The 12,212-nt window shown below is 39.2% G+C and overlaps 1 protein-coding gene across 1 annotated transcript in view; it reads right to left on the reverse strand.

Moving 5' to 3' along the window:
• Positions 1–12,212, reverse strand: part of LOC107663002 (threonylcarbamoyladenosine tRNA methylthiotransferase-like) — a 240,386-nt gene that overhangs the window by 226,143 nt on the left and 2,031 nt on the right. Inside the window, exon 3 of the mRNA XM_016453136.1 lies at positions 8,355–8,467. Coding sequence (XP_016308622.1) covers positions 8,355–8,467 — 113 coding nt within the window. The remainder of the gene's footprint in view (positions 1–8,354; positions 8,468–12,212) is intronic.

Below are 12,212 nucleotides of genomic sequence, written 5' to 3' on the forward strand. Positions count from 1 at the left end.
AGTCATTTGTTCAGTAAACCACTGTTTATAATAATTTAAAAAATAATAAAAAATATGTTGAAATTATTGCTTTTCGTTAAAATCTTTATTAATGCCAAAAATGCTTACATGTATGTGTCTTTTTGTTCGCTCGGGCAGCCATGTTGCCGCTGAAGCCGGTTTACGCTGAGATAATTCATACCCCTTCGTTTGAAGTGTGGTCCTGAAAAATCTTCGTTTGAAGGGCTATCTGGCCCTTCCCCTTACCCTATCCCTCCAACCAAAAGAGAATCGAGACACCCCTACCCCTTCACATGAACGCGCGAAACGGAGGGGTAGGGGAAAGGGGACGGGCTAAGGGGCAGAATTGGGATTGGGCCCAAATGTGTTAGAGAAAGATGGAGGGATGTGGAGTTATGGTACACAATCGGCTGACATCTCTAGAACGGTTCAATGAAGATGAATGTGCTGTCCACTGTTATATTTACTCTCGGTGTGCATCAAGCGCTCTTCACACAAGGAGAAATTCATCTGAACAATTAAACCAAGCCAGCATTCAGTTCACAGACACCTCCAATCAACCTAATTAACTAAATTGACCAGACGTTCCCCTGGCTGTTTCCATTGCCTGAACCACATTTGTATGCAACACTTTCCCTTCCCAGAAAGGACAAGCGCAGGCGCGCTGAGCCGGGAGAGTGAGGATGAACACCGATCCTGTCGATCGGCCTGACAGTTTATCAGTGAGAGGCAGGCGACGGCCCTCAATCCCAGAGCCTCATTGACGAGGGATCGGTCTACGGTCACGGCACTGAAGCCAGATCCCAGTGATATAAACTGCATGGGATATTAATGCAGTCACAGAGGGTCATTATAAATGGCCCTGCGCTCAAGGACACTCAGGAAAACAACCGCTCACAATCGAAAACATGTCAAGCCAGTTAATGCCTAATCAATACCAAACCATAGACTGATTCAAAATAAAAACACAATCATTTACGTAGTTCACTTTTCACACAGCACCAGGATCTATATGCCACAATAACTTGAACACAGTGTTCGTTGGAGGAGCTTCATTTGGTGAAGAAAAAATAGTTATAAACAAATCCGAGTCAATGGTTGCCAATAGTTATTACAAAAAATAAAGTAAACGGCATCAAACATCTATAACGTGAATAAATCCCTTGCATTTGCGACCAAATTTTGTGGCAAGTGACTAAATGTCTGTCATTAGCCATTGGCTAGTAATCTGTTAGACTGCACTCACCAGTGACTCTCATGCACTGAGTTGTGTCCTATAGAACTGAACTAAGTTGAATTATCAGGGTGTGGAACTAGCAGTTGTAAACAGTTATAAAACAGAAATAAAGCAAATTGGACAGTTCACTTTATTCCTTCGCAGATAGTTGCGTTTTTACACTGTTCCCACTGATATCAATGGATTTGCAGTGCACAGCAAACTCTAGTGTGTAGGTACCCAAATCACTGTCGCTTGGCACACAAAAAGAGAATGCAAGAGTCTATATATTTCTTGTCCAAGTCATCTGGAATTATTCCAAGTCCAAGAAGAAGGATCGGGGTATAATGATATGTGATGTAAACTGTATAAAGTGTCTATTGTTAGAGATTTTGCAGTATGTAAATAGATCCATTTAGCACAGTACTAAAAGTTACTGACACAAGATGGATAAAGAAACATTCACAAAGAAGCATGTAAAGAAGGGGATGTGCTTGATGGTAAATAGATTTAAGTTCAACAAACTGTGAAGAAGAACACAGTATTGGTCATATCACCCACCGCAGGGTCTATTCAGAAATAACGTGCAAATGGCAATGCCACTTTGCTAGCACTCACCTAGTACCATACACATTTTGATTTCAGCAAATCAGCTCGCTCAAATAATCAACATGATTAATATTCATGAGCCAGACACTGTGCTGTTGAGAGAAGATGAGAGCAAATGTAAACTGACTCTGTGAGTGAGGAAAATATTATATTTTAGCCTAAATCTTAGAATTTTTAAATTAATATTATAAGTAGCATTTAATAATATTAATGCTAGTTTTTTTGTTGTTTGTTTCTTTCTTTTTTTTCAGAAGCATTAAATGACCAATAACTTCAAGAATCGTAATTCACTTTTCAAGTACAAAGTCTCATCTATTCTAGCAACCCTTATGCAGACGGCCTTCCCTCAGCCCAGATTTACTCACACTAGTCATGTCCATGCAATTATTCACCATTTTCACAACACAAGAAGGTCAATGACTTCTCATTTGCTTCGACTTAAACCTTTTGCTTTGCCGAATCAAACAGTATGCAATGTAGGCTCTTGCGTCCATGAGTCTTTGGAGGCTTTCAAAAGCATTTCGCGCTTTCATTTGTATTTATCCGGCATGGCTGCACCAAAGAGGCTGAGGGTCCAGACATGCAGAATTAATCCATAACCAGTCCTGTCCTCTCAGGTCACCCATCCACACCACTCTCCTTCAGCAGGTGCTCAGGGTAATGCATTCATTCAACTTGAGGACGAAAAAAGATGTTATGGCTTATGTTGCTGGTGAATAAAATAAGGGAGAAAGAAAAAGATACAGTAGATAGAGTAGCTTTTAAAAGCTGCCTTGAAAAGCCTCATTCTCTGCCGTCTTTTCCCACTGCAGCTCCAAACAAGCTTGTCTTTGGTTTCCGCTTCACTCATAATGGCCTTCACTGCAGCTTTAATTACTTGTCCTCATGTTAAGGGAGTTAAGGGCTTTTTTTCTCTTCATATGCATTTGTGAGTGAGAAAAATGCTATTTTGCCATTCAAGGACGCTGACGTGGAGCAAAGACATCTAGCGCTGGCCTGGAACAGCAGTGTTGTGACATGCACTTGACTTCTTCCCAAACTCTCAAAGCAAAGGGACTCATTTATAAAAGCAAGAGAAATAAGCAAGCATTTCGATCAGGCACACATCCTGAGGTTTTAAACCCTGGGATGGAGGACAACATGTCTCTGATGGGTCTTTCACAAGAGCTCTTCAGTGTCTAATCTCATTTACACTGTAGATGTGTGAGCAGTGCTCTAATATAACCATGTTGTTTCATGACATTGTTTGTAGCAGGAATATTGGGTACATATATATCCAGCCCACTGTCTTCACATACATCAATGCTAAGCAGGTCCTGCTTTCACCAATAACCTCACACACAGCATGTGGATATAAATTGATCAAAGCCACCAGTCCACGCTACAAACCAGGGATCTGAGTCTTATTACGCTGAGGTGAAAGGTCAGAACATCAAACTGCTGCATTCACAGCGACTGACCGCCGCCAAGCTCTGATTGCTACAGCAACAACCACACTGCTGTCTACCATTTCATATCAATCCAGATTTCTCTCCTCTCCAGAGACATGATTCAGGGTCTGAGCTCACGGGGTTGAGGGTGAAGAGCAGGTCATGGAAAGAGAAATCAGACTCATCGGATGAAAACCTCACTGGGACACACTGAAGATGAATATAGGTGCTGTTTACACCCTAAAAGTAAGCACTCTTTTTGTCAAGAAAAATACTAGATACTTTTGAGTGTAGCTGAAGAGTAGGCAAGCTTTGGGACATGGAACCATGTCATAAATGTCATAAAATTGTGTCTTGAATCAACAAACTGCTTTGTCACCTATTTATGTGTACGGTCACCATAAACCAGCCTTTCACTCATCTAGCTACAGTTAAAATCCACATTCCATTTCCACTACTCCATGAGGCTAGATATTGATTAATTATTTACTCACATCCGGCATGTTTGTAGTTCTGAAATGAATCCTCTTCCAAAGCACAATGGCTTGTGGGTAATATCACACAATCAAGTGAGCACAGATCTGCACTTCCAAAATCTACATCATCTACAATCTACTAATCAAATCATTTTCAACATATTATGTTTCTGGGCCTTGAAGGTGGCAGTTGTGCTGCTGTCTATGCAGGGTCAGAAAGCGGAGGATGCATAACTCACATGTGTGCATGAGCGATAACATCACGTCAACAGAGGTCATGCTTGAAGTGAACTCTTGTCTGAATGGTGATTAGACTCATTTCCAGCTTGATTTTGAGAATGCAAGTGCAGGATGAGGCGTGCGGTGTGTGAAAACATCAGTGCTCACTAGTGACACTTGTAAATGACATTTGTAAATTATATTATTTTATACATACACTATTTCTTTATTAATGTGTAAAATAATTTATTTAATGGATTATTAAAATAACTTGAATCAAAGGTGCTCTAAAACAACTTTCTCTGAGGCTGAAGGCCAGCGACGCTTCAAAGTGTTGATGAGTGCATTGCTGGAGATCATCGACGAGAGTTAAATCCACAAATAAACCGTCTGGATAACCACTGCATCAGTCTGAAGAAAACTGCAGTGAGTGAAATTTATTTCCATGTTTTATTTAATGTACACTCATATCTCATAAAGGAATTTAATTATGTTTATTTAGCTCTAACAAGTTTTAAAGAAATATGCATATATCGATATCAGCTCAATTAAATTAAATCAGTTAAATCCAATATTGTGCATTACTATTTAAAAAGCCTGTCAATACTTTATTTTGAATAGAAGTTTATCAGCTGGGAATAAAACCAACACAGAGTGAAATGCAAACACAGATATTTAGTCCACTCGACACATTTCTCTACGAGACATGGAGCGAAGCAGCTTCCAAACTGGCCCTAAATCAGCATCTGAGCCTCCGGCTCTGTCCAGTGTTCCTCTCGTCTTCTCTTCTGGAAGAGTCTCATCTGCGCAGCTGCTCACAACCTCCAGTGAAGTACAGCTCACGCTGGTCAGGAGCCGATGCCACCACGCTTTCCCTCAGTCCTCCTCTGCATCTCTCTCCAGGTGTGGGAAGCAGCACACAAGGCTTGTCCTAGCGCTGAACATTTCTCCCGGCGTCGAGGACTCGGAGGAACAGCGGTAGCTGCACAAACAGCAGCGGTCAGCTCTGAATCTGAGAGCGTCACAGCAGACGCACGCTTTCATTGGCCACCGCTGGCAGACGAGAAGCGCTGTGTAAACCACGCTCAGCCACTCACAGCGCTGCCAGCACGGGCTATTTCATGAATGAACAGGCAGACAAATACGTCAAAACACTTAATTCCAGGAAAACATTAAACGAAGCACACAGATGTTATAGTTTGAAAACACCCTACAGAAAAACAACTGTGAAAATGCATTTATTAATTTACATGCAACATTTCATGTGCATGTTATTAATCTTTTTCCCACTGGAACAGCAAATAAATAAAGTTTGTGTGGAAAAAAGTACAGTAAATCCCTCCCAACGCCATAAAACAAGGAGCACTTAAACATTTAAAGGAAATACTATGTTCATGATTGGGGTCAAACTTCCATTACTGCTGCCTTTAAGACAAAGCCTGACGATCACAGAGAGAGATTCAGGGACAGAAAGACCGCAGCTCGTTTGATTGGTCAATACTGCCACCTACAGATGGGTTAGGGTTATGGTTAACCTATGGTTCAGATTCTTAGAAGAGGATGACGTACATTCTTTAAAATAAATGCAGTCTGTGTGTATAAATAAAGCCTGTATGTGTATTTTTTGTGTGTGTGTGAAATAAACTTATGACACGTACATAATACTGCTTGTTATATATTTATATCTTTATACACTGAACAAAATTATAAACGCAACACTTTTGTTTTTGCCCCGATAAAATTATGTTTTGTGTGTGTTTGTGTGTGTAAACACAGACTTTGCAAAAGTATTCGATTTAAGTATTCAATTTATAAAAAGTATTCAATTTCATGTTGCCTTCTTGTACACTGCTTTAAATTACTTTTTCTTCCACATTAATCTACATTCCATACAACATAATAACATAGCAAAAAATAAACATGTGATAACTCTGCAAATTTATTGAGAAGTAAAAACTGAAATAATTACATTGCATAAGTATTCATACTGTATTCTGGCACAATTTAGGTCAGGAGCATGTTACTACACTTCGAGTTCAGATGAATGGGTATGATGTGGAAAGACACACACAGCTCAATAAAAGGTGGACTGTTGAAGCGGTCGACGCTCTCTGAGCCTGATGGAGCACACAGCACATCTGTGCTTGATTCAACATCTGTGTGCTCTGAACTGTGACCTTGCCAGGGTCTAATGTGATCCGTAGTTCTCATGTTCTGATAACTGCAATCTAAGTCAAGTACGTGTCCGTGTCCAAGCGCTCCTTCAGATCCCAAAAGCAAACAACAAACGATGCTAATATACACTCACAGCGTGCTGTAATACTACTGAAAAATTATCTAAATCATGAGTGGCTTGTCAAACGGTGATTCATTATTTCTGAATGGTTAAAATACTGGTGTCCTGAACGCCGTAAGCCCAGAGAAAGTACTGAACACTGAATTTTTAAAGCTTAGCTTAAAGGCGTGATATGAATAAATAGTGCTCATAAACAGCTGTTGAGATCTTGACGGCTGTCAAACAAGAAGACGCAGCTACTCTGAAAAGAGCCATGTTCAATATTATACAGACAGGAAGTTGGAAAGGGAAACGTTACATTAACCTGTTAACAGCGGTTTCCTGTGTTTATATACTTAAATAAAGGGGTGATTCTTTAAATTAGCAACTCGTCTAATTCTTGTATTTGTATTTGTATTTGCAATCAAGTCATGGCCAATACATGTGCATAGCACTTGATTTGTTCAAATCTATTACACGATAAAAACAAATCTAGAAAAACGGAGCGACCACATTGCTACATTAAACTCTGTAAAATGTTAAGTTGGTCGCAGTGCCATGCACTTAATGCCTCATCTGCAGTCGTTCTAGACGCACATTAATACTGAATGAGAAGCGCGTTAACTGCATGACTTCATTGGCGCCGGCACAACTATAGGTTAAAGAGACAGACTCACAGACGCAAAACAGTGCTGTGGCTGTTTGGAATTATTTTTGTTGTCGAAATAGCACAAAAACAGGCAATATGTTGTCTCAATTAACTTATAGTTTTTTGAACTGTTGTAAAAAATCAATATTACATTTGTAATCATAGTAATTTTTGGAGAAAAAAAAAACTCTGTGTGATATTGATTAACTAAATGAAATGATATAAATATATAAATTTTCTGTCCCCATATCTTGAATTTTGTGATCATTGTAAATGTATTGAATCATGCAGTGAAAGAACACACTCTAAATGTGTCTAGACTTCACGTAATGTATGCGTGTGCTCTGTAGGGGTGTTTTGAATGGTTTCGCAAAATACTCAATGTCAAATCGCACATCGTTAAAACAACAATTACGATATTGCAGACGATATATATCGCACACCCCTAATCCGAACCGTCCTCCAAAAGCAGCGCTTCCATAACTGACATGCTAGTTTAATACATAAACTCTTGTTTTTTAACAAGGCTAATACCCCCCTCTCAGAAGTGATTGTGTGGATAAGGGCCAGCTGTTTCGGTGGAATGACTGAATATAACTGAAATGAATAGCTGAGCCGGCAGAACAACAACAACGCACTACACGTTTCTTTACTCATTTTTTCCAATTGATGGAAATCCTTCATATCGACAGTAAGCCCTGAATTACCTCTATTAAAATATCTGACACGATAATCAAAACAGTCCTAAACTTTATTCAAGCTAACCAAACTAGCACTTTAATAATTATTGTAATAATGTTTTTGTTTGTTTGTTTGCATTCACTCATACAAAAGGGTTTAACATTAGCTAGCTCCAAATTGGAGAGCTGCTTTATTGCAGAAAATCTTATTCTAGTCTAATTGAAAGCTATGCTGTTTTTCATGTTTAACAGAATAAAGCTGTATAAATTGCATAAAAGTGCTTTATAAATAAGCGTGACCTGACATTAGATTTATTTTTGCCTCGAAGCAAAGAACGAAACAGAAATTCACTGTGAGTATATTGGGGCCTTCACTCATGACAGCATTTTTTGTCTGTAGTTTTGTCAAACTTTCCCACAGTCTACAGGTTCACCTCTATTTGCGCTCATAACAGTGTCTTCTTCTATTGGGTTGCTGGAGGACTGCAGCGTCACACTGGTCAAACTGCGTTATCGCAGGCCCTTACGTTAGGTTACACTAGGTAGACGATTGTACAAGATTAGTTTTACAAATGTAGTAAGCTGTAACTATGAGAAGCAAAAGAGGCAGTAACTAAACCATTTATAGTCCAGTAATTAAGACAAAGTCAATAACACACTGAATTAATCAGTGTAGTTTGGTCTGACACCCGTCTAGCAGGAGTTCAAACTAACCTTACAATCAGTTCAGTTCAGGCTGTTCCTAACAGTAGTGTGAACATGTCAGAATCTTGAGTGCGAGGTAAGGAAAGCATGTGTACCTGTGATCTTGTATCCGCTGGCAGCCAGCTGTCCGGCCATGTATTCTCCATCAGAGCTGTTGTGAGAGCAGCCCCAGGTCCTCACCCAGACCTTCTGTGTGCCGGGAATCACGCTGAAAACAAGACAGAGATCTATGAACAAGGCTGTTGGATTCTGACACACATGGATCTAATAAAGACACAAAGCATGAAAACAGCGGAGGAAAGTCTGAATCTACACGGTTCAAGATCAGCCGTCTGGTCTGACTACGTTGTTAGAGATCTGTCATTCACCACAGTGTCAAACACTCACTCCCAAGCTTTATCCACTAGATGGCAACCTTCAGTCAGTGAACTGTACCGGCCACAATAACATGTTTCACTGAGATGCTGATCTTATGCTTGTTTCTGTCATAACATGTTTATTTGGGTTGTATCAGCCATTTAAAAGTGACTCTAAAAATGTAATAAATATGACACGGATTAAAAATGTACCTCATTAATTTTTGGTTAATAATGCAGGGGCTCTTAAACGTAAGGTCTAGTTAAATGTAGAGTAACGGGTCACATGACCAGAGTTTGAGAGCAGAACTGTGGCATTGTGGTAGGGTGACCATACGTGCCATTTTCCCAGGACACGTCCTGGCCAGGATTTCTATATTGCCTAAAATATCTAGGTTTTGGCTTTGTTTGCGTGTGTAGACCGATCGGTGAATGACATCAAAATACCATACAGACGGTTCCTTATGCTTTCAAAATGCTCTCGAGGTATTTTGATGTCATGCACCGATCGGTCTACACACGCAAATAAAGCCAAAACCTAGATATTTTAGGCAATATAGAAATCCTGGCCAGGACGCGTCCTGGGAAAATCGCACGTATGGTCACCCTACATTGTGGGTCAGAACTAGCAAAGATGCAGAGGAAGGACACAGGCTGTTTCTCAAGTCTAAGAACATAAAGATTGTACTTGTGTTTTTGTCATCTTGCCAAGCTCCTTTAAAGGAACACAGAACGTTTAATAAGTCTTTGTGAGAATGAGACGCGCTGTGATCCTGTTGTCCAGCACAAGTGAAGCAGCGAGACAGAACCACCCCAAGCTCAATAAATAACACATCACAGGTGTTACAACCTATTAAACATTTACTTACATTATCATTTCATATTATTATTTTACCATGCGGATTTGGGTAAACATATGTATATTTAATGTTACTTATGCTGCGTCAACATTAAGAATTTTTTAATATGGCAATAAAATGTTCTGCAGGTTTTTCCCCAGTCTTTATGACTACATTAAAATGACATCAAAGAAAATGACAAACGTTTACTTTCAAGTCAAGTCAAGTCAAGTCACCTTTATTTATATAGCGCTTTTAACAATACAGATCGTGTCAAAGCAACTGAACAGCATTAATTAGGAAAATAGTGTGTCAATAATGCAGAATGACAATAGTAAACACTCATTTTTCAGTTAAAGGCAGTTCATCATTGAATTCAGTGATGTCATCACCCAGCTCAGTTCAGTTTAATAGTATATTTGCAATCATTTGCAATCAAGTCAACGGTATCGCTGGAAATGAAGTGTCCCCAACTAAGCAAGCCAGAGGTGACAGGGGCAAGGAACCAAAACTCCATCGGTGACAGAATGGAGAAAAAAACCTTTGGAGAAACCAGGTTCAGTCGGGGGGCCAGTTCTCCTCTGACCAGACAAAACCAGCAGTTCAATTTCAGGCTGCAGCAAAGTCACACTTTCACAGGCCGTCACATATTTGTGAGCTTATAGCAGGAAGATAAAAGCTTTCAGACTTCTGTACTACGTCGGTCTGCAGTCTTCTGCGATATCTAATGTTGGATTCCTTTATATCAAGACCACATCCGGGTACTTCATGCATCCTCTGTTCTTAGGGTTACTGGAACTGAACTTCGGCGGCTGAACACATACAGTGGGTATAAAACATCTGCAGACTGCAGCTTTTTAAGGTGTAAAAAAAAAATGAAACCATGTCAGATCTTTTTCTACATTTACATTTAAATTAACACTAACAAAATTCATGTAAGAAATAAACTTTTGAAGAAAAAAAAGGAAAATAAAACCTAAGATTGCTTGCATAAAGGTACAGACTCTTTTATAATAAGGCATGGTACTCTGTTTGGATCACACTTTAACCCTGTAACAGTAGTTCTGGGGTCGTATGGATAAAGCTGCTCAGAGTCAAATTAAGTGTCAAAATCCTAAGAATGGTGTCATTTTGCTCTTATTCCTACACTTAACAGTAAGTGTGATTCATAAAAATTCATAAGTGTTAAGACTATGACTTAAGGGAGCTGGAGAGTCTCTAACCTAGTTATGAAGGAAACCACACACTCTCCAACATGGAAAAAGTGTTTTAGCTTTGCATAATAGTGGACTTTGGACAAATGTGATTCACAGGTGAACAAACAAGGGAAATCCATTGATATATTCAGTTACTGCATTTAATTCATTTATTAAAACTCATTATTGTGTTTAACATCATTAACATCATTATTCAGGTTGCATCTGTAATCACAGGGTGAAAAACAAACCTAAATGTCAAAAAAACATAAAATGTAAACATGAATATAAACCCTGACAGGGTGATCAGGACCAGACATTGTAATGGTGAATAGCTTTAGTCTCTCAGACGAGTGGGCAATTAACGGTCATTATTCAGCAATAGCAGAGCTCTGAATCAGATTAAAGCACTTCAGAGAGCCATGCAATACAGTCCTTTACATAAAGACATTTCAAATATTATAGAGAAGCATCTGCACAGAGCTTAACCAAATACTTTGTATCAAACACTTAAGAAGCTCACTGTTTCATGTGTGGTGCTTTGAGAGATTCCTTCTGCTGTTTAATGTGCTGAAGAGATATTTAAACAGTTCATAACCAGCATCTTTTAGACTACGCTTATCTGTAAATAAAAAGTTAAAAAGTGAAGTTGCCATTTCAGTTTAGCAAAAAAAAAAAAACTGCTTAAATTCTGTAGCTTGAAATAAGACTGTTTTAGGCAGTGTGTTCACGTTTTATTTGATTTTGATATCATGAAAATGCATCTATACAGAACATTTAGACTTAAAAACTTTTCAGTATGCACATTGCTGTAGGACAATGGTTAGGTCTGGCCAGAAGATACCTGCCTGGTTTCTCCCAAGGTTTTTTCTCCATTCTGTCACCGATGGAGTTCTGGTTCCTCTGGCTTGCTTAGTTGGGGATGCTTAATATCCAGCGATATCGTTGACTTGATTACACAGATACTATTTAAACTGAACTGAGCTGGATGATAACATCACTGAATTAATGATGAACTGCCTTTAACTGAAAAATTAGTGTTTACTATTGTCCTTCTGCATTACTGACACACTGTTTTCCTAATTAATGCTGTAAAGCTGCTTTGACACAATCTGTATTGTTAAAAGCGCTATATAAATAAAGGTGACTTGACAATTTGGCAAAAAAAATAAATACAAGAAATTAAAATTGGCCTTTTTATTTAAAGGGGTCATAGGATGCCCATTTTCCACAAGTTGATATGATTCTTTAGGGTCTTAATGAAAGTGTACTCGCTTCTTCTGTAGATGAGGCTGGATCATGAATGATTCGTGCGAACATAGACGCATTTATGTAGATCGGGGGCGCATTCCCTTTAGAAACAATGTAATCCACTTCACTGTGTGAGTAAATGAGGACTGCTGTTCATTATTACATCCAACAACAGAACACCTTGATCGCTCATGAGTCATTCTTGTCTACATCTGCTCCGGCGGTGAAACAATGGCGGACTGATGACAGTCACTCAGGGCGGAGCTAAGGTAAGACACCAGTCCAGTCTGTGCTGAAACACTACTGTCAAT

Source organism: Sinocyclocheilus anshuiensis, unplaced genomic scaffold, assembly GCF_001515605.1.
Source record: "Sinocyclocheilus anshuiensis isolate Anshui unplaced genomic scaffold, SAMN03320099.WGS_v1.1 scaffold1831, whole genome shotgun sequence".
Lineage (NCBI taxonomy): Eukaryota > Metazoa > Chordata > Actinopteri > Cypriniformes > Cyprinidae > Sinocyclocheilus > Sinocyclocheilus anshuiensis.